The 23,952-nt window shown below is 33.7% G+C and overlaps 2 protein-coding genes across 13 annotated transcripts in view; one reads left to right on the plus strand and one right to left on the minus strand.

The window, feature by feature from the left end:
• LOC126742105 (protein chiffon) overlaps window positions 1-4,959 on the plus strand; it is a 36,481-nt gene extending 31,522 nt beyond the window's left edge. For 5 of the 7 annotated variants that reach the window (XM_050448645.1, XM_050448644.1, XM_050448646.1 and 2 more), the window contains 2 exons: window positions 150-493; window positions 3,442-4,959. In XM_050448645.1, coding sequence (XP_050304602.1) covers window positions 150-493; window positions 3,442-4,655 — 1,558 coding nt within the window. In that variant the 3' untranslated portion in view covers window positions 4,656-4,959. The remainder of the gene's footprint in view (window positions 1-149; window positions 494-3,441) is intronic. The other 2 variants (XM_050448648.1, XM_050448651.1) reach the window with 1 other exon arrangement.
• Window positions 4,960-6,296: 1,337 nt separating this feature from the next.
• LOC126741975 (6-phosphofructo-2-kinase/fructose-2,6-bisphosphatase 1) overlaps window positions 6,297-23,952 on the minus strand; it is a 32,885-nt gene continuing 15,229 nt past the window's right edge. For 3 of the 6 annotated variants that reach the window (XM_050448473.1, XM_050448475.1, XM_050448477.1), the window contains exons 2-8: window positions 18,114-18,239; window positions 16,321-16,607; window positions 15,713-15,979; window positions 11,123-11,341; window positions 10,832-11,066; window positions 8,357-8,484; window positions 6,297-6,769 (exon numbers count right to left, since the gene is read on the minus strand). In XM_050448473.1, coding sequence (XP_050304430.1) covers window positions 6,704-6,769; window positions 8,357-8,484; window positions 10,832-11,066; window positions 11,123-11,341; window positions 15,713-15,979; window positions 16,321-16,607; window positions 18,114-18,239 — 1,328 coding nt within the window. In that variant the 3' untranslated portion in view covers window positions 6,297-6,703. The other 3 variants (XM_050448478.1, XM_050448479.1, XM_050448474.1) reach the window with 3 other exon arrangements.

A 23,952-nucleotide genomic window follows, 5' to 3' on the forward strand; every position in this document is an offset into this window, starting at 1 on the left:
TTTAAAAACACCTTATAACAATAATTATTACTGTCATAGTTGCTATATCAGCATCGTAACCGTCCGCACTGCTGCCAAATAAAATCTAGATCATCGAAGGTCCTGTTATACCCCCATAAACTAACCTTTACTTTTTTAACCCTTTCCAGTTCTTACAGGTTAAGGTATCACGGTTCCTATCTGTCGCCGATTCCTCCAAAATCGAATGGAGACATGGTCAAGGTGGAGAGCAGCAAGGAGGATAAGCCGGAATCTTGTTCTAGAAAAGAGAGGGATAAAGTCGAGGAGGTGAGCTCGCACGAGGAAGCTAAAGAGGATTCCGAGGAGGAGGAGGAGGAAGAGCTGACGGATAAGGCTGATAAACAGGATCGGATGAAGGTCGGATTGGACGGGCTGTTATTTAGCTTCGAAACGGTGCCGGTGAACGAGAAGTGGTACCAGACGTTTCATCGGCAGGACGTCTTCGAGCAATCGTACAATTTCGGCCATAACTGTAAGTCTTCCTTATTTTAAATAAGATCAAAATTATATTGGCATACATTGGGTGTCTCACTAAGAACGGCTCTCTGCTGTATCTCTATGAGAAATTGATAGAAATTATTTGAAACGGACAATCGACAATGTCGGGCCGTCAAATTTTACAGAGCAAAATGGCGACTTGATTTATTTACTATTAGTTTTTTGGTGTGTTGTTTTCCGTTTCTATAACGATCGATTTCTTCACGTGCTAATTAAACGTTCGGGTCCGTTTAGCTATTGGTCAAATTTGAGTTTGGCCACTACTGACTGTACAAAAACTTGGAAACCAGAGTAACTATTACATTAGCTAAAGGCGTTAGAATAAATAAAACTATTCACTACATTTCAGATGATTTTGGTTGTTATTGATTATGATTGTTTCATTTTATATTTTTCTATTTTAAAAATAGAGGACGATAAAATAATTTGCGAATGCCTATCGTTTTCTTTTAAGCTCACCTGCTTTTGTTATATTATAAAGTATGAAGTTTAAAAAGTTTTTAGATATTTTGTTATTATTTAAATAATTACTCAGATTATCATAAAACAGTTGGCAATGATAGATAACTTTTTTAGTAGCACATTAGATCCTGCACTGATGATCGATAATATAACACTCACTAACATAAAATAAGGGTCGTCATAATGAAATACATGTTAATTATCTTAGTAATTCACATGTCTTAATAATTTTACGTTAATTATTAAGGTATAGGCAGTCATGAATATTGGAGAAATATTTCTTTAATGAAACCTGGAACATAACAAACATATTTGTTTTTTCTTGATTGATTATTTTATAGTTATTAGAGTAGGTATACATGGCAGTAAAAAGTAAATTAATGTAAAATATTAAATTTAAAAATGATTAATGTAGTAACTTAAAAAACATCTAGGAGAAGAATGAAGTGAGTGTAATTTGTATGTATTTCAACTTGGGTATTTTTGTTCAAATAGAACAAAGTTGAGCAAATTAGAGCAAATAAAAAAATGTTTAACATTTATATATATTCATCTCTATCTTTTTTTTCTGGGGATCGGACTCGTTTTTCGAGAGTCTACCTGCTTGAATCCTTTTTGTCTTTTTTCTGAAAGGGGATATGGAGTGTATAAAGTCTAATAAATATGTTTTTTTTTTACATTTCAATGTTTAGAAACTGTTGTGCAACCCATCCACTGCAGACGAATGTTTCTCTCATCGTTCATGTTACTGGAGTTGAGCATATTGTCTAACCTTGATCAATCAATAAATTCCATTTTTTTTGTAATTTGCAAAAGTCCTGATTCGTTAGTGTCTGTCATCTATGTCCTTAGTTTTAAAAACATCCGTAGAAATATCGTCGCCGAGGGCTATTTTAGCAAAATCTTCCTTATCTTCTAATGTACAAGTAGGAGCTGCCTTTAATATGATACTCAATTTTGCTTTAAACAGCCCAAAGGTGCTTACAAAAGTATCCCCGTTATTCATGTAGACAATTACAAATATCCTTATATAGGCTATAAAACAGCTTTTTATCCGTTCTGGAAGAAGCTCTGTAGGTGTATTTAGCAATTTCACTTATGGTTTTATCGTTAATTGTCTGACCCATTTGGCTATCAATGAATTTACTTTTTCTACTGTTATCATATGCAAGGAGGTGCCTTCTGTGATACGACTCAAAAATTGTTAGAATTAGATCAATAAGGGCACAGGCATTAAAAGCTCTGCATCATTGTAAAATGATATCTTTGAAATTTGCCTCTGGAAAAACTGTTCTTAAAGAGTTTCTTTCTGCAAGTGAGTCGTCTGCCATAATGATATTAGGAAAACGGTTGCCACCAAATCCTTTAACTTTTCACGCAATACACTAAAAACTAGCGTATAATTAGCCTCACTCTGCTCAGTATGTAAAATACATGCTAAAGGTATTATAGCCCTAATTTTAGTACCACTCGGAAAACGTTATAGAAATATTGATTGAATCACATGAACCACGGGAATCAATAAACACAATTTTGTGTGAGAAATTGCGGTTATGTGCATGTAACATTATAGGAGTAAGAACTGTTATTAGTAACGGGTTTTATTTGATTATTAATTTTATTCCAGCCTTCTTTTTTCGTCTGTCAAAATTCATACATATTATTATTTATTTTAAATAAAACCTGATCATATAATTACCTCCATTTAATGTATAAATGGTTAATTTATCTCTCTCTGTTGGATCAATTAACGCATTGGATAAATTAATAAAACAATCTAGGCCTTCATTTCATAATATGTTATAGCTGCTGAAGGAGTCAGTCTGTTATCAAAATACTTAAGAAACATCTTCTGCATATCTAAAGTCATAAGTAAATAACTAAAGGCTTGAGCAAACCAAATTGTTATGAGTTTAATCGACATTTACCTAAAAAATACGTCAAATATTTAGAGGATGTATGACATATACATGCGTCATGATGCGCTGGCATTGCTAAACTTTTTTATCCAATCATCACAACTCTTCTTCCATCTTGGTGCGGTTCGTAGCAAAAACTTATTACTATCTTTATAATTAGATTCAATTATTACATCTTCAGTACTACAAAGTGATTTAATCTGATTTCAAACTCTTTCTTTCGATATTATTTTTAAAGAAACCAAATTTAATGATAGCTACTCACTGAATAGTAACAAAAAGGCCCAAATTCGTCAAATGCATTAAATAATATTCTTTATTTTAACGCGTTAAGATAATATAAAGGTTACTCTGGTACAGCAGAACGTTTGGCTGAACCGCAATAAAACATAAACTATTAAAATTACACCGTTGACTTTGATCCTTGAAAGTTCAGCTGTATGTGGAATGGGCACCCAAATTCAAATTAACCGTTTTATTTTATTACAATTTTACTACAAAATTAAATTAGTAGTAGTCTCTTATCTTAATTATCTTTTAGATTACTGGAACGACTTCGTTCTACCATACCAAATTCCCCACTTAAGACCGTTGGATCCACGCACCTGCTATCATGCCTTCCAGGAGATAAAAGACTGTATTTTGAACTCAAAGTTTGACGAGCCGACCTCCAGCAGTGACGTGGATGCTTTAGAAGGCGTTGATTCCCCTGCACCACCAGACACTCGAATGCAAGAGTCCACCAGTGAGGAAAAACTAGCTACTGGAACCTTATCTACAGACGAAGACAGTAAGCTAAGCGAAGGTTCTTCGGGTTCCAGCGCGGTGGCACAAGAAGTTAAGGAAATAACGGCCTTAAGCAGAAAAAAGAAGAGCAAAACGGGTGCGGAAATGAGGGCTGCCTCGATGACCTTCTTGTCGGGATCGCCTCGCGGGAGAAACCCACGGAAATCGCCCAGACAACACGCCTCCACTTTGGCAATTTTAAGCAGCCTAGTGAACCAAAGGAAACGACGATCGAGGAATCCCGCAGCAGAAAGTTCGTCTACTTCATCTTCTACTCTTCCAATAATACCGGAGGAGTCACCGCAGGTGGAAATCGACCAACCCAAGGCCAAACCGACGACAGGACCTCAAAGGCAACGCAAGAAAAAAGTCGATTACTTCGCCCTCGCCCAGCAAATCGAAGACGAACTGAATACGGCCCTGGACTTTGATTTTTCGGATTTTGAGCCCACCACTGACCCGGACACCAGTTTTCTGGACAGTAGGGTGACGGCCCACGACGTGATGACCATGTACGAGCAATCAAAGGCCAAAGAAGACAAACAGAGTTGCAAAAAGTTCTTTAACGGGTCTGCCCCGAGAAAACCGTTGAAGAAGAGAAAGAACATGACCGGCTGGCCGAAGCCGAGCAAAGTAAAGAAGAAAAGACTTACGGTAACAAAGACTGAAAGTAATAACAACGAGACGAGCGGCGAGGAGAGCGACAAGGAGGCGGACGCGGATGATCGAGAAAATAAGTGTGACGGTAGTGTGCAAAACAGGGTAGATAGTGGTGATATTAGGGATACTAAGATACTGCAACCGTACGTGTACGTGAAAAAGTTGGATACGGAGCTGGGAGTGAAAAAACTGATCATTAAAACGCCGGTTCGTAGGCCGGTGAGAAAACGGCGTGTGATTCCCACTTCGCCGTTGAAACCGCCGAGGATTTCGAGGCGGCACCGGGGCCGATGGTACCGGGACAGATAATCCGTTACTAATTCGCGTTAATTTATTTTTTTTTCTCATTTCTCTTAATTTTATAAGAGATGTTTAAATATTTTGTACCAAAATATTAATTTTATATAATGTAATTAATTTTTCCTTTTTAATAATTGAAAATGGGCTACGGGGTGTTGGACGCTGGAAGGCGAACGGTGGCACTTGTAAATAAAAACGCAGAGTATTATTTTGTTATATAGTTGGAGGTCTAACGCCTTTTAGCCCGGATAGATAGACGGAGTTCAAGTGAGGATTCTAAAAATCTTCAATAAAGTTGATTTATTAAACAAAATGTAATGTTTTATTTATTTGTAACCTATAGGTTTTCACAGGAGGCCTGACGAAGTGCATCGTACAGCCATCGTTTATAGATACAGAAAACCACAGTAGACTGACGATGCACTTCGTTTATAGAGCCAGAAACCCACAGCACACTAACGAAGTACATCGTAAAGCCATAGTTTTTAGACACAGAAAACCACAGTAGACTGACGAATTGCATCGTACAATTATCGTTCTTAGACACAGAAAATCACAGTAGACTGACAAAGTTCATCGTACAGGCGTCGTTTATAGATACAAAAATTCACAGCTAACTGACGAAGTGCATCGTACGGGCGTCGTTTTTAGACACAGAAAATCACAGTGGACTGATGAAGTGCATCGTACAGGCGTCGTTTTTATACACAGAAAATCACAGTAGACTGACAAAGTTCATCGTACAGGCGTCGTTTATAGATATAAAAATTCACAGCTGACTGACGAAATGCATCGTACCGGCGTCGTTTTTAGACACAGAAAATCACAGTGGACTGATGAAGTGCATCGTACAGGCGTCGTTTTTACACGCAGAAAATCACAGTAGACTGACAAAGTTCATCGTACAGGCGTCATTTATGGATACAGAAATTCACAGTAGACTGATGAAGTGCATCGTACAGCCATAGTTTATAGACACAGAAAACCACAGTAGACTGACGAAATGGATCGTACAGTTATCTTTTTTAGACACAGAAAATCACAGTAGACTGACAAAGTTCATCGTACAGGCGTCGTTTTTAGACATAGAAAACCACAGTAGACTGACGAAATGCATCGTACAGTTATCGTTTATAGACACAGAAATTTACAGCAGACTGGCAAAGCGCATCATATAGTCATCGTTTATAGACATAGAAAACCACAGTAGACTGACGAAATGCATCGTACAGTTATCGTTTTTAGACACAGAAAATCACAGTAGACTAACGAAGTGCATCATACAGTCATCGTTTATAGACATAGAAAACCACAGCAGACTGACAAAGTTCATCGTACAGGCGTCGTTTATAGACACAGAAATTCACTGCAGACTAACGAAGTGCATCGTACAGTCACCGTTTATAGACACAGAAATTTACAGCAGACTGGCAAAGTGCATACAGTCATCGTTTATAGACACTGAAAACCACAGTAGACTGACGAAATGTATCGTTTTTAGACACAAAAAATCCCAGTAGACTAACGAAGTACATCGTACAGCCATCGTTTATAGACACAGCAAACCACAGTAGACTGATAATGTGCATCGTACAATCTGTAATGTTATTTTTGAAAAACATAAGTTTTTGGGAAAAAATTAAGACTCTCTTTTATAAAATATAATATATATTAACAAATATTATGGTATGTACATTTAAATATTCACCACGTCTACGTGTAAATTACAGCTAGACCACAGCAAAAGAAGTTGTTTCACAAAATGTCTTAAAGTTTTAAGTATACCCCTTATTATAAGTTAATAATGTTAAATATACTATACAAAAAAAAATTGCACCAGTCAATCGAATAAATTGAATGTTCAGAACGGTAAAGACGCTTCCTACTAATAATAGTTGTAATATTTCTTGAAATAAATTGATTATAAATTATGCTTAAAACCAGCGACATACGATTATTTTGAAAAAATCCGGAAATCACATTTAAGAGCAGATCGAAAAATATCGTTTTAGGCACACTGTTCAGTCGCAACGCACTCAACTGTTTTCCTATAGAATTCAAGTAGAATTGTCTAATTTTTCTTTATTCTTTCGCTTGAATTTTTCCTCCAGTTCACCCGGAACCTTGAAAAAAACAAAATGTATTTTCTAATAAAAATCCCCAAACGGGTAACACTATACCTAATCTAATTAGATAAAACAATATTGCTAAACACTACTACAGCAGTAAATACACTATTGAAGTATTACGTAACATGTTTTGTACTATGAAACAACACTCAAGTAAGTATACTTTACAGAATTAGTTCTACAAAGTCAGTTAGTTCTTTTAGTTTACAAAGGATTAAAGAATTTGACATAGTTCAAGAATAAGATTTAGGCTGCCTATATTAAATGTTATTAGCTGCTTTTGCTATTGCTTTTTTATTAAATATTGCATCGCACACAACAGTTAGCTCAAATTAGGTTAGTTGGCTCTGCTTGAAAATACTTTTCAATAGCAGCCAGTCCGATAGTGATATAAGTGATGATAGTGATATATGTGAGTTTTGTTTAAATAAAGATTAATAAGGAATTTGAAGGAAGTCTTTCCTCCACAAAATAAAATGCCAATCCTGTTTCAAGAGTGATGCATTTCGATGACATCACTTAGTTTCACTAATTACCTGAGGTGAAAGTGAATCAGTGAAACAAAGTGTTGAGTCCGATGACGAAGAGTTCTCAAAAACACAGGACTGAGTTGCAACGTATAAAGAAGAAGAAGAAGAAGTTTGTTCGAAGAATCAGGCATATTTTCCTTTGATGTGCATGAATAATTTTTGTCGGATCTGGCTTGTCTTAGAAGAAAAACCCTTGGAATGGTTTTATTTCGGGCTTATAGGCCTAAGTCCAAAATTCGTCACCTGTTTCAAAGGTTAAACGCAACCTTTGATGGTCTGCAATTGTGTTTCTTAAGCATTTTTTCGCACCGAATGAAACGCATATCTATTAGAGTCCTGATTAAATTATGCGGCTGTCAACGCGAAATGACAGAATATTCTGAAGAGGAAAAGGCTTAAAAGGATCATATGGAAATATCAAATGGAGCCTAAAACACTTAGCTTCTTGTCATGTTGTTGTATTGTTCTGCGACAAAAATGCCTTTTTCATAGTAAAAATTGTGCTGTATTTCAATAATTGCTTTTAGAATGCAAATTGCTGTCCAATATGGTCACTCCTAGTATTGCTACACATTATTGCATAATAATTATAGAAATCTCTGAGAATCGTTGAATAAGAAAAGATTATGGAGTTGAAAAAAGAATGACTTAAAAATAACAACGAAAGTTATTGAAATCTGGCAATAAAGCAAACAGTAAAGAAGCTTACAAACAGTCAATGACATTAAAGCGGAAAAATAACATAGCAATAAAGTTACATAACAATAAAGAGCAAATTCTTGAACTATATCCCTACAAAAGTTATTTACTTCGAAAATTCACAAATAGTGAGCCGATTATTATCATTATTTTCTATGAGTTATTTATTTTCTAATTCTTCAGAAGTAACCGAGCCCGGCTCCTGAAAAAAGGAGCAAGAATTTTTATTGACACATGCCCAGGCAAAAATTTCATAATTGTACATAAGCATAAAATCACACGTAAAACTAAATTGCAAGATTTATTAATTAAATTGTTAGTGTTAAACGATACCTACTGTTAGGTAACTTACCGAAGGTTTGGCACGGTGCGTGTCCACCGCTTCTATTGGCAACTTTATATGCTCCACCCGGCAACCGTATGCCACTGGGGTCAGTTTAATTATTGTATGGAGTGGCACTTGAAGGTACGGAAGTTCATCTAAAAATAGAAAAATTTAGTTTTTTCTACACTAATTACTGTAGATTGGTGAACTAATCTTTCTCATATTGTCAAATTTGTTTGTTTTACATTGCAGTTCAAGAGGCAGTAATTGATTTCTTGAATTCCACCTCTTTATTAATTTGGATACATAAACAATGGTTAAATACATCAAGAAGTGTTGTGCGCCATGTAGTAAAGATCATACAGGGCTTGGGAAGGACACTTTAAGAAAAGCTGTACTGTACTAGGGACACACAGAGGACTTAAAGTTAATGCAATACCAATTCTTTTTTTACTGGAAGATGTGGATTTAAGAGAAGAAGAATGGGTACATAATGAGCATAGCTAGTCCATGTCAGATGTGCTGAATATTCTTTCAAAAAAAGATGTGTAGTTTTGCATTGAGTTCTGGTTTCATTTATCCTCAAATGATTTTTGAAGGAATTTTTTATGGTTTTTACACCCACTATCTATAGATATAATATATGAAGCAGTACACAAAATGTAACGTAATTTAAGATAGTAAGCCGTAATTCTAGATCGCATAAAACATATTTGCCCAGACAAAGTAATAAATTTATCAATTTTGCTCCACAAAAACTAGAAACAAAATAAGGATTGAATGGAGACTTATTTTTACTTCTCTGTATATTTTCAAAAACAAAGCATCTTGATAAACCTTTTCCCTGTATATAATTGTTAATAATTGTTTTATGTCCAAAACCTGAGATATAAAAATTTGATTAGAATATTGAAATGCTATAAAATACTTTATATAGATTATTTAATTTTGAGGATCTAGATTGAACATCTTAACGTTAATTTAAATGGGTCGACACAATACCAATTTCAAGAACAGGTTTCTATACAGAAGAAAATAATTTATAAATATATTCTTAGAGTTTGGTAGAGAGTTAAGATTTTTATATGTCTACATATAGAATGTTATCTATCTAAAGTGCAAACTGCCTGCCACAATATGAAACAACATGAATTTTGTACATCTCATACAGACTTCTAATTTAAAGTGCTATTTTAAGTGGTAACAGTCATTTTATATTAGCTCATAATGATTTTACAAATTGAGCTAATGATCTATAGGTATGAGTGTAAGTAGTTATTGTATGACAGAAAGTAAATTCTAATTTTGAAAACACATAAGAATGATGTATGAACATTATTAATTGACTTAAAATTATCAACATTATTATTTATGCTTCTTTTTTTTTTAACATGCAAAATTATGAAGAAACCAAGTCTCCACATAGCATCACTCTTGCAAAATGTATTTTTAGTAATTTTTAGGTCTTTTTGTTATTTTAATCGCCACTTTTATCATAGAAATGTGCCCGATTTAAGGAGGACTTATGTAAGAGAGCCTTAACTTACATATATTCCTTATGGACATGGTTAATTCTTTGTCGTGCAAGTAACTATATTAAAATCTTTATTACATTAGTTTTGAAAAATATGATAAAAATTTTTTTCAACAATTTGTGATTTTTTTCAGCAACAAAATTAAGTATTTATTTTATTAGTATAAGTATAGTATTAATTATGATGTCACTTGCCATAAAATTTTGTTTTATTTGTTATATAAATATATTCTTTGTAGTAAAGACAAAATATTTACTTAAATAAATATGTAAATAAAGGAATCTATTTATCTCTTTCAAATCCTTTTATTTTACTACAAGCTTTACCTACCATGATGCAAGACCTCTATAAAAAGTCTGAAATAAAGAGAAATTAATTTACATTTCTTTATAATTTAGGTTTTAGTTAAACACTTAAGAAAAATAAATAAAATATAAACAAGAGAGATGTTGGCCATTTGGTTTGAACCAATGTCATGATTGTAACACATACACACAGAGGCACATGCACATTTCATTAATAAAACATGAATCTCTGAAGACTGTTTTGAAAATTTATATTCTTCATATTTGGTCGTGTTTTGCTATTCTATCGATGTGACTTTTTACATATAACTAAACAAAGTGTGAAAAGGCGATTTTAGAAACTTTACCATAGCTAAAAAAACAATGAGCAATTCAAATTTCCCGCCGAACGTGGTAGTTACCGGCCCAAACACTGGTGGCGCTAAATATTTTTCCAAGTATAACGTTTAGGAAACCTCTCTATTAATTGTTGCTTTGTGCATATAGTTTTTTTAATATTTGAAACTAAACAATGAGAACGCGAGAGATTCACTTACTGTTTGTAAACATTGCATATCTTTAGGTTACCAGCGGCGCCGTTGGATGGTAACCCAATATATACAAAATACCCTTATCCTCTCATACTGAAAGGAATATCAGTTCCCACAAGCAATAAAGCTTACCTGCTGATTTATCCAAAAAGTAAGCCAATAAACACCTCAAAACCGCTTGATGGGACACCACCAGGACATTCCCTTGCCTCTCCAGTTCCATAATGACCGGTTCCAATCTGGCCACCAGGTCTTCGTAACTTTCACCCCTCGGGTACCTGTAGGCGAATTTATTTTGGTCCCTTGACGCGAACTCTTCCGGATAGTTCTCCTTGATCTCCTCGTAAGTCATTTCCTCGCAGACCCCCTAAACGGACGCTAAGTTAACGAAAATATTTCAACAGAAACCGATTTACCTCTTACAGCATCGATTTCGTTCAAGGCCTTCCATCTTTCTTGCGGCACATCTAACCCGCTCACCGTTTGTATCGTTCTCTTAAGCCACGACGTCCAGATTCTTAAACCTTCGATTTTTTGTTCGTGGATGTACGAGGCCAACGCGTTCGCGTAATGTTTACCCCTGGCGCTTAGGTTCGAATCGCCACCGATTCGGCCTATTAGGTTATGGTCGCTTTCACCATGCTGAAGAAGACAATATAAAGCATTAGGGGAGAAGAATAGTAAAAAATACCATACAATTAATATTTTAGGAGAATATAAGGAGTAATAAATAAGATTAATAGGGAACTAAGGGAATGAATAACTTCCCTCATAATTGAGTTGGAACATGATTTTTTTTCAGGCTTACTTGCCGTAGAAAGAGACGATTACATAAATAAAGTAATAGATTTTCTAAACACAGATGACTTTGAAAAGGTCGACAGAGATCCGACAGGTCCATTCTTTAATAAATTAAAAAAAGTCTTAGACATGACCTTGGTAACCTTAGAATATTTTAATTCCACAAAACAAAAACTATGTCCCATGAACCCTAAAACACCTCTATTATATGGGTTGCTAAAAGTCCATAAAACTAGCATGCCAATTAGATCTGTGGTTTCCTTTGTTGACTCCCCTTGTTACCAGTTATCATCTTGGCTTAATAACGTTCTTAGAAATGTCTCAAACTTCAAAGCACCATATTCTGTAACAAATTCAGTGAATTTTGCCAAAAGCATTCAGACTGTTCACGTTCCAGATACAGCCCAGCTTATATCGCTAGACGTGAAAAACTTATTTCCAAGCATTCTACCCGCTGATTGTCTGGTCTTAGTCAAAGATCTTCTCAGGGGGAAACTTGATTCACTCTTGGTGGAAAATCTACTTTTGCGCCTTTCTACTGTGTTGGATCAAATTTTTTTCCAATTTAACAACCGTTTTTTCAACCAAAAAGAGGGACTAGCAATGGGCTCTTGTTTATCGGCATTTCTTAGTAAAGTATTTCTTAGTAACTTATAAACAAAAATAATGAGCAGTAATTTTTAAAATAACATCATCTTTTATAAACGGTATGTGGATGATATATGTATGATTTGGAATGGAAGTGAGGTAGAGCTTACTCACTTTCTCGTGAAGCTTTTAAAAAAGAATTCCTTACCATTAAACAATTAGCGGTCAGTAACTTTTTCCCTCTTGAACCTACATATAAAATGTATTTTCAGTATGTTGACAAGTATAAATTATCATTTAATTTTATCAGACAACAAACAAACTATATCAAAACTTTTAGGCCGTTTACTCATTTTGGACCAATTTCGTCACAACTATCCCGCTTTTTTTCTCCCTTTGGCATAACCCCAGCTTTTAAAACCAATAATACATTAAAAAGACATCTAATTAAAACTAAAGATAAACTACCCCCGCTATCTTCTCCGGGAGTTTATGATATTAGGTGTAAAGAGTACCCTGCAGTCTACGTCGGCCAGTCTGTCAGGAAGATTTCGACTAGGATTAGTGAACACAAGGCCCAATATAATAAATTTAAAAATACCGACATCACAGTCACCAGATCGGCTTTTGCTAATCACCTCCTCGACTCCAAACATAATTTTCCTGACAGCCAAAATATAAAAATACTTCTTTAGTGCAACAAAAGTAAAAAACTAGACTTGTTGGAGACAATGGAAATTAGTAAAGCTTTTATAAAAGATATTTTTTGAATATTCTAATCTTCATACGTGGTTTTATACATGAATTTTTTCCCAGAATTTTAGGATCATTCAAACACAAACAGTTTTTCAATTTTTCAAGAAATCGGTTTTTATCAACAAATGAAAATTATCAATCAGAATTGGTAAACAGAAACCAGCTTCAGAAGCCAAGATATTAAAGCAAGCGCAGTAAGAAATGTTTGGGCACACACCAGGCCAAAGAAGATGCAGGCACATTTCCAGGAGGTGAGGAGGTTACAGAAAGGTGTGCATGCATTTCATTTACCACGTGAAAAACAATGTACCCTTAAAAGTGATGGGAATGGATAGATATCTAAGTAAAAACCCAGCTTGTAGAATGAACTAGTCAACGTTAAGAAACTATCATCAGAACCAAATAAGTTAAAAATATTTGTTGTAGCAGCTCCCTTACAATTCAAAGATAAGATGTATAAAGTCCAGTGCAACGATATATTAGAATGGTCACCCGTCAAAACACCAGCATTCCACCTGCCAAACAATGTCATCCACCTTCTATTTACATTGTTTGAGAAGTAAAATGCTGGTGTTTTGACGGGTGACCATTCTAATATATCGTTGCACTGGACTTTAACAGCGCATTCTGGCCCCATCTGGATGTCTGCAAGCATAAGGAGTGAATCATTTTTTTAAGATTTTCAATAGTGCAAAGGAAAGGCATAGTGATTTACGTTTAAGATAATGCCAGAATATCCAGGTCTGTGGAGGTCCAGACAAAAGAGGAATCTATCGAGAAACATTTTGAAATGTCAGTTACTAAAATCAGTGACATGAATGCACCATTTACTTGTATGTGCTAATACAGGATCCCTGACTCGAACTGGTAGTAGGATTTTACATATCTTGATTAAAGCCAAATAAATTTCTCATTATTGCAGCAAATTTTAGTGTGTTTTAAAAACTCTCTTTTTTTTAGTTTTGGTTTACATCCACATATAAAAGAGATAACTCCATTTAAATCTCAACTTGATAATATATTCAGCAATTTTAATTAAAATAAGCTTACAGGTGCTATCTACAAAACGCATGTCTGACTATGGTGGACAAATGATTTCAATTGAATCTAAGGAATATATTTCATTAAAACAGTGTTTTATCAAAAAAAGATTTTTTAAACAAGCTGTTTTCTTAGCTATTTAATGCATGAGGAGTGGAAGGGTGAATTTCAGGCATATGATGTGAATGATAAATATGAAACTCTGTATTTTTCCATATTACTTTCAAATTGCATTTCCTTTGGATATATGTAAAATCTGTAAAAAAAACATGGATAAATCTTGAAATTAAAAATTATTCTAATTACATGAAACGTCTATACGTAAACTATCAATTATATCCAAATTCCGTCGATCTTAGGCATTATAAAAATGAACAATATAGTACAATATACACTCTGAAGTTTTAAAAATACTTACGAGTTTACCTAATAAGTTTTCTTCTGGAATGAACGAACTACCAATTTACATTCTACAAAGGAGAGCTCAGTACATATGCCATCCTATGGCTGAAATTATTAATCAGTGCCTATTATAGGTGATTTTAGTAATTAAAACTGGCAAAGCTAATACCAATCTCTAAAAAGCTCCTAAAACATCAGCAGACAACTGTACTGTACAACCGACAGAACACAATATTCTGTATCGAAGGTTTTTCAGGGATCTATACATGTAAGAGTTATATTCAACATTATCAACTAATGAACGAAAATCAATTTGGATACAAACCAAAATAATTATCAAAAGAACAAGCTACATTTAAGTCATTAAATATTATATAAGATAACAAGACAGCCGTTTGATCTTTTGAAAGCCTTTGCAACACTGGATCACCAATTGCTAATCAAAAGGTTGAAGTTTGCAGATTAAAAGCAAATATCTCCAGTCTTTGTGCATCATTTCAAAAAGAAAATTTTTTGTAACTATGTTTCAGACAAAATGAGTCGGGGAGTCCCTCAGGGATCAACTCTCTCAGGGTCCTCTCTTCATTTTGTACTCTCTACAAAAATCAAGGATTGGTCATTCAGTTTGTTGATGACTGTTCAATAACAGTATCAAATCGGGCTCTAAGGGAACTCTCGGATTGCAGTACCAAAACTGAAGCAGAGTGGTAAGCTCACAAAAGGCTAAAATTTAATCTGGAAAGAACTGGTTTAATAATCTGCCAATGAATCATTATATACAAAATTAAACAACCACTCGATTCCTGCATTTCGGCGAAGTCGTAGCTCTTATATTAGCTGAGATATCGCATTTTTGGAGTCCATTTTCGGCCTCAAAAACGAGGTCGAAAAATGACTTTTTCCTGATGTAGGTGATAAGAGTAAGGCGATGGTATTATAGTTACTTCGATTGCAACCTTTTTAACACAAATTGTAACTTTTATATAAATTAAACATGGTTACCAGATATAGAAATGATTTTTGGGATACCAAGGCACAATACTTCCTTTTTTCAGAAAAGGTCTTACTATAAGGCAATTAAACTTTCCGTAGTCTTTTTGGGGACATCCAAACTATCAACAATGAGAAATTTAAGAAGGATGTTAGTGCTTTTTTTAATTGATAAATGCATGTGTACTTTTAACTTTTGTGATTAGTTTATGTTATAGGTTTTGCGTAATCTGTTTGTATTGCATTATTTATCTAAGCATATATTACTACTATATTAATTTTTTAACTGTTAAACTTAATTTTATTTCTTTGTTTGATTTGATGTTTGCTAAAAGTGCTTTAAGCAATATCGGATGTTGCTTGTGTCTGTAATATCAGAATGGGTTGGTAATACAGAATATTTGTAATTTGCTCACCATAAAAAATATTACTTACCCTAGTCAAATAAATTGTCCTTGGAGTAATATGTATATTCATCAAATAGTAAACTATCCTAGCTTGCACGTGCCCCTCGTGCTTATGTACCACCACCTTTTCTCCTGTATTATAAATTTTCATAAAGGAAACGTCTTTCTCCAGTTCCTCGTCCAACGGGGAGTATTTCTCTTGGTAATGTTGAATCCTCTTTAAGAAGTCATCTAATACTGCTTCCTTGTTCATGTTCACATAATCCGGGCTGCTTATCTTAACCTCCATAATGTTCTGAAATAAATTTTTATATTTTCAACTTCAACAATTATTTGAATTACGTGTTTCGGCGCAAACCGAAGCATCAACAAGCCTAAACAACAAGAAAAAATCCGATAGAGTGAAGAGTAATCTATCTGTAGAGTCCACGTCCAGTTGTTGTTCAGGTCTGACGATACTTTTCGGGGCGAAACATGTAACCCATTTTTAACCTATTATCATATTAGTTAGAGACTTTTGACCAAACTTGTAGTTTTTTTGTAACGACTAAGTCTCTTTAGGAAAAAAAATTAAGCGACGATTTACTAAAAAACAAAACCCTAAGAACCAAATGCTAGGACCTCTTGTTTACTCACCTGTTCGATGATCTGCGGATCATCACATACGGACTCGACGTAAAATAACTTAAATCCCATCTTGTTCACCACGTAATCCTGTATGACTCTTCTACGCTCAGTTGTTGAATTGGTGGCATCGAAAACGGCCACTTCGCCCCCGTTTTGTAACCACTGACAGACGTCTTGTAAGGCTTCTATGGCGCATTGGGCTCTGATGGCCATCGCTTCAGTGTTATCCGGTCGGAAGAAGTCGTGACTTTGGTAGGCTGTAGTTGCGTGACGTCTGTACTCTCCCAAGTTAAACACTGTGAGGAGGAGTTGATTATAGTATGATTTTTTTGGGGAATATAGCAGTAAATGTTGTGAACTTTAAGGTAATGTATTTATTCGTTAGTGGAATTAACTTTGGAGCCACTTAAAATATTTTCATAATTTGTTTATATTAATATAAAGAGGTTCTTGAGAACAGATTCAAGGGTAACAACATGATTCTCGGTTAAGAATTGGGGTAGTTAGGGCAGTTTTGGCTGGGGTATATTTTCTTAGCAAATTTTCATTATTTTGTAGAAGATTTTCAACAAATAATTGAAAGATTCCTAAGAGGATTTTACTCAAAGAAAGATAATTTATTTCTCAATAATTTCATATCAGAACGTTTATTATGCCTCAAAAACTTTCTGACTTACAGGCAATTTTGTCAGCCAAGGTCCAAGAGACGCCGAATTTGAGGTTTTTGAGATCCATCCATCAGGATTTATATTTATTAGCAAAAATTAAAATATTTTCATATTTTTTTTTATATTGATATAAAGAGGTTCTTGAGAATGGATTTAAGGGTAAAAACATAATTCTGGGTTAAGAATTGCAGCCGTTAGAGCAGTTTTGGTTAACGCATTTTTTTTTACAAATTTTCAAGTTTTTAGAAGATTTTCAACGAATAATTGAAAGATGTCTCAAAGGATTTAATTCAATGAAAACTCATTTATTTCCCAATACATATAATTTTGTTAATCAAGATCCAAGAAACGCCAAATTTCAGGTTTTTGAGTTGCAACATCAGGATTTTTTAATGCATATTGCAATATCAGGATTTTTATTTATTAGCAGAGATTTTTGCATAACTCCACTTAACGACAATTAATTAACAAATAATTGAAAGATTCTTCAAAGGCTTTTATTCAATGGAAGATCATTAATTATTTCCCAATATTTTCATATAAGAACGTTCTTTGTACCTCAAAAAGTTTTTGAGTTAGAGGCAATTTTATCAACCATAGTACAAGTGCCACCAAATTTAATATTTTTGAAACCCATATTGCAAAATCAAGATTTTTATTTATTAGCAGATATTTTTGGGTATAACTCAGATGCTACTTAAATTAATTTGATATTTTTTCACATTAATATAAAGAGAATCCTGAAAATGGATTTAAGAGTAAATACATGATTCTGGACCAAGGCGTTGGGTAGTTACGGAAGTTTCACTATTTTCTGGAATATTTTCATGAAATAATTGAAATATTCTTAAAAGGGTTTTAGGCAACGAAAGAACATTTATTTCTCAACAATTTCATATAAAATATCTCTTGTACCTTAAAAACTTTCTGAGTTAGAGTTAGTTTTGTTAACCAAGGTCCAGAAGCAACCCAACTTGAAATTTTCAAAAGCAACTTGCTGCAATATTGCAACATCGAGGATAAGGTGAGGGCAAAAACGTGGTCGTACCGATCATCATTCCCTAACTATTCCTATAATGAATATTCATATAGGACAGTGGGGTACTAGAGAATTTTTAAATAATTTATTGTTACCTCTCGTGTTTATGCCAATCCAGTTCAAGTAACGTGACAGCTTTTTCGAAATGTAGGTTTTCCCTCGAGCAGGAAGACCGACCATCGCGATGACGTGGGGACTGTTAACATAATTAGCACGTTCACCTGGAAAAAGAAATTCAAAAGTTAACATACAGACATTTATAGGTTAAAGCTAAAGGACAATTACAATAAATTACACCAAAACAAACAAATACCGATTCGGATCGAGACTGCTCTGCTAAACTCCGGTTTCCTTTTGTTGGTACTGGCCATCATTAACCACTTAACACGTCAGCACGGCAAATGTCCGAAAAACTGCCAATTTAATTCTGGTTTACGCCTAATTCAACAAATGCGACCGAAACTTTCACACTCATAGGTCGATCTTTGAACTAAAGATCGCCTTTACGAATCGATATTATATGCCAGTCGTTATCACGCTCGTACCAAAGTCAATATTATATTAGTCATGTATTTTGTGTGTGTTCTATTAATAATTTCATTGTATGGTGGATGTAGTGAAATTCACCTTATTTATATAAAATAACTCGATATAAGTTTAAATTATAATATAGAAGTTTGACAGGAGAGTATACCTAAAGGGTGCTCTCTAGACACCTCTTTGCCAGTGCACTTACAATACATTTTAAAACACTATAGTTGTATTTAAAAAAAAAATATTGACGTAATATAGATGACAACCGTTTGGTTATAATCAAATTATGTTTATTTTCCCCTTTATCAGTTATAATAATATATATGATCATTTGGGATTATTGGGTCATTAATAAAATGCACTTGCTGGTGTCCCCCTTAAATTAAAACTGACATCAAGATATTATAAACAATAAGGATCAAGATATATAACAGATTGTAATTGATATTTAACGTGGCCACTTTAAACTGGTCAGTACCGCCCAATAACGGTCAAGGTTAGATTGATCTTGAGCTTAAATTGGTAAATATGTATTTGTTTTTTTTTTAGGTTTATGGGAGGTTAAGAATTATTGGGATGAGTCGAATAGAGTGAAAATTTTATCAAATAGGGTATGTCATTAAATGTTCAAAATGTTCCTGTATTCTGAGTAAACAAGGACTTTTAATTCCTGAAAAATTGGTTCCAATCACTGGAAAATGAGAAAAAATTACGTGCAATGCCTGGAAAACATTAGTAATGGCTTTGAAAATCTGGAACAAAATTGACATATTCAATATGTTGCTATGACACTGTCTCAGATTACGTGGAAGATCTCTTGGTTTGAAGAGGGACAGTTTTATTTGAATAGCTTGAAAAACAAAAAATTATTTGGAATAATATGGAAAATAACAGAGAACTAAGAGAAAAAAGTCTGGAGGAAATAACTGAATAATACAAGAAATGCTTCCAAAAACCTGGAATAAAATTAAATTTTGTCAAAACAACTTTTGCTCTTTGCAAAGCCTGAAATATAAAAAAACTATTTATAATTATATCAAAAATCGTGACCTGATACATGAAATATCATTGTCCAATAGGCCTGGCAGATATGCAAAATATCCTCAAAAATCTGGGATGAAACGAAAATTTCAAAATTTTTCCATATTCAGAGCGTCTTAGATAATGTAGGAAATCTCTCGGATTTGGAGAGGGCAGAAAAACGTTTCTTCCCAAAGCCTGGAAAACAGAAAAAATAACGTGGAAAAATAAAATATAAAACATACGCGAACTCAGACGTGAAAATACACTATATGCAATATATGTTTTAAAATTTGCATGAAAGGTATAGAGGAAAGAACGTTGGTGCCAAAACGTTGTTCTTCGTTTTTTTTTTAAATAAATTAAACAATGAATAGAAGATTAAACAATATAGGACTTCTCATTGATAAAATTATTAATAAAATAACAGATCTTAACCTCGCATACAAACTGAGCCACAGAAGTATTGGTATGGTGTGAAAAACCATTTTTAACGCTTGGAAAACATTAGTAAATCGATTCAAAGATAAATGGATCTAAAAACCTGAAATAAAATGAGAAATAAGTTCAAAGGCTTGTAAAACATGGAAAAATATTTCCAAGGCCTGGCAAATATAACCGATGACCGTAAATAACTGCAAATCATGAAAAATTATTTGAAAGCTTTGCCTTGAATGCTCGTGACTCTTTTGCTCTACGTCTACCTAACTCTAGTTACAGTTTTTTATATTGATCCTTAAATAAAAGCATCTAGGTGGTTACAAATTTTTAAATTTCCGATATATTCGAGTTATATTAAGAAAAACGATCTTTCTGCTACAAATTAGCACTGATTTATACCCGAATTTGACCAAATATATTATCTCTGACTCACATGTATTTTTCCACATTAGATTGCCTTTGTCCATTTTTAAAATTATAGGGAAAATTTTGTATCAGACAAAAATAGGTATGTTATTATTTCAATTGAATTTTTAGGTAATTTAAAGTTACCGAACACCATCAAACAGAATCAGAGGCACATCTTAAAAAAATATAATTGATGATGGATTCTGGAAAACTATATTATAGAACCTCGGATCTTGAATTTCCTAGAGTGACGTCACTGCATTTATTTTAGTGTATCTGTTTAAATGAAATTTTATTAGGTACGTGTATTTTTTAATTTCAAATGGCATTTTGAGACATTCCAATTTGAGCCACCCTGTACATGCTAGAATAGTGTCAAAATAGCGTTTTTGGCAGTAGGAATTTGGAATATATTTTTTTTTACATTACGAATAGACCCTAATAATTGGAATTATAGAAGCACTATAATTGGTCGAAAAGTGCTAATGCTTTTATCGTCTAATAAATAAATTTGCCAATATAGAGATATCTAAAAATTACATCAACATAAAAGGTCAATAAAACGCGCACTCACATAAGCTGCACTAATTTGCCACTTGTTTGCCAAATGAAGAATATGTTATGGGTATTCCTGAAATATTCTTCACCTACCCCTGTTAAAATTTATAAGATTTTTACTATACTTCTAAAAATAAATGAATAAACACCTATTGTCCCTTATTAATAAAAAAAAAACATTTAAAATGGTACTGGTGAGCTCCAATTACTCACTTAATCACCTAAATTATGCACTTTATTGTGTAATTAATTTTGGGTCAAATACACTTATTGATGTAATAAAATTGTAATAAATATCTCATCTGAAATTTAAGGATAAGCATTCGTCTTAAGAGCCAAAAATAAACGACTATTCATACGTTCTAAAGAAAATCCATTCATAAAATGTTAAATCACACGTTAACACACACGCCCGTACCGATAACACTGGTTACTAAACCGAAAAAAGTGAAAAACGAAGCTGATTTTCCAAGCTATTTATAATCCGCCTTCCTTTCTTTCGTCTATACCTTACGCAAATTTCAAAACAAATTTCGTCAATAGCATACTTGCACGTCCTGGGTTGGTACGTATGTTTTATTTTATTTTTCCACGTTCTTTTAAATTTTACGTAAGATCGGTGCCTTCACCATTTAATCAGTAAATGATCGCGTATTAGACTTTCCTTAGGCGTTTGATACAATCAATAGTAGACAAACCAAAATATACATATAAGAAAGAAATATACATTATACAGTGCATCCCAAAAGTTATGTCTAAATTCATTTAAAATTCAGGGGTTTGTTCGAAAAAAAACGCTCGGACCCGTCGATTTTTATTTCAAGTTGCGCATTTTTGTACGTGAAGTTTATATATACAGGGTTGCTCAAAAATAAATCAACTTCATTTTTTCAAATGAAAGCACTTTTTTTTATTTCATCTTTTAATTTCGCGTGGAATTCTACGTATGTTTCATGCATCATGTCCTATACCTAAAGTCAACAGTTATCGAAAAAAAGACGATTCATGTAACAAATAAAAAAAGAACAAAAATTAAGTTAAATGTTCAAAATGGTTGTCATTCACGGCTTGACAATATCCAAGGCGATCAATAAAGTCTCGTTACACATTTTCAATCATTTCCGGAGTTATGGCGCGCACTTCTCTGCGAATTCTCTCTTTCAAGTCGTCTAGATTATTTGGCCTATTAACAAATACCTTCGACTTGAGGTATCCTCACAAAAAAAAGTGCATTGGTGTTAGGTCAGGCGACCTAGTAGGCCATTCGATGGGTCCTCTCCTTCCTATCCACCGATTGGGAAAGGTTTCATCCAAAAATGTACGCACAGTGGCAGCATAGTGCGGAGAAGCGCCATCTTGCTGGATAATTAGTTCTTTGTCAGGATAGTCTGGGTCCAATGGATTTGGAAATAAAGCTGGTAATGCTGGAACTAATTCAAATTGAAGAAAATCGAGATACACTTGTCCCGTTAAAGTCTGTTGAAAGAAAAAGGGACCTATTACTCTTCCGCGCACTATTCCACACCACACATTTAGTTTTTGAGGGTACTGGCTGTTTACCTCCATCATCCAATGCGGATTTTCAGTTTCCCAATATCGACAATTTTGTCTGTTTACACTACCATTTAAACAGAACGTGGCTTCACCGGAAAAAATATTTGTTACTAAATTATTATTTAGATTGCACATGTTTTAAAAGCGTTCACAAAACTCATTTCGCCTATCGAAATCATCATCAAATAACTCTTGCACAGGAATAACTTTGTAGGGGTGATATTTGTGCTTTTTAACTATTCGGTGAACTATAGATTTCGCCATGTGTAAATTTGCCCCAATCTGCGACAGAGGAGTGCATGGATTTTCTTCCAAAGAAAGCAAAACGTAAAGTTGTTAATTTTCATCTCGAGCAGGACGACCAGATTTCGGCAGATCTCTAACATGACCGAATTCTCTAAATTTAGCCTCTATCTACTCACCACCTTTTGACATATCGGAGGACGATCAGGATGGATTTCATTGAATAATTGAGCAGCTTCTCTTTGAGTACGTGTTCTATCACCAAAGCCAACCATGCACAGAATTTTTTTTTATTGTTTGGCATACAACTGTCATACAAATTCTATGAAAATACACGGTCATCAGCCAACAATAAAAAAACACGAATGAATGGAATTTTGCTCTGTATAAAAATTCTCAGAGATAAGGTGACAATTAAGGTGATAATTTAGACATAACTTTTGCGAAGTACTGTATAAAAGGTACCTGCTTAATAGGGATTATATAAAAGTTTATTACGCCGTATAATATGTATAGTAATTGAAACTATATGGCATAAAAAATAAAACGCAAAAAATAGTATGATGTGATCGGACTAGCGTCGATGAAAATTTTTCAATTGATTTATTTAATTACAATTATTTATGGTAATAATAGTCCGGGAACTTATTGCAAAAATAGGTTTAATGGATTATCTGAAATCAAGGTAATAATGATAAGTTGTGTAATTTTTTTATTTTATTAAATATTTCGAGTATTATTGGAAAACGAATGTTGGAACAAAATTCTTCTTAATATTTTTTTATGACAATAATTAAAGGAAAATAAACCGTAGGGAAAATAAACCACGCTTCCACTTTGCCAAAAACGATGGTTTTTGATTTATTTAAAAAAAAATAAAAAACAACATTTTTGGCGCCCAACAATAACAATGGATTGTCACTGATTTCTCTGTTTGACTCTTTGATTTGTGATGGTGTATCCGTATTTTTTTTAAACAGAAAAACCCACTCGAACATGCATTTTTATAGTACAGGGTATCATACATTAAAATTTATTTATATTTATACCCAATATTTTTCTCGTTTTTTTTTCATATTTTTTGTATGTTCCTTCTAAGCAATTTTCCAAAAGTAGAAGTCTTCTATAGCAAAAAATTGCTATTGATGGTTAAAAGGTGAAAATACCTAGGAAGTT

Source organism: Anthonomus grandis, chromosome 11, assembly GCF_022605725.1.
Source record: "Anthonomus grandis grandis chromosome 11, icAntGran1.3, whole genome shotgun sequence".
NCBI lineage: Eukaryota > Metazoa > Arthropoda > Insecta > Coleoptera > Curculionidae > Anthonomus > Anthonomus grandis.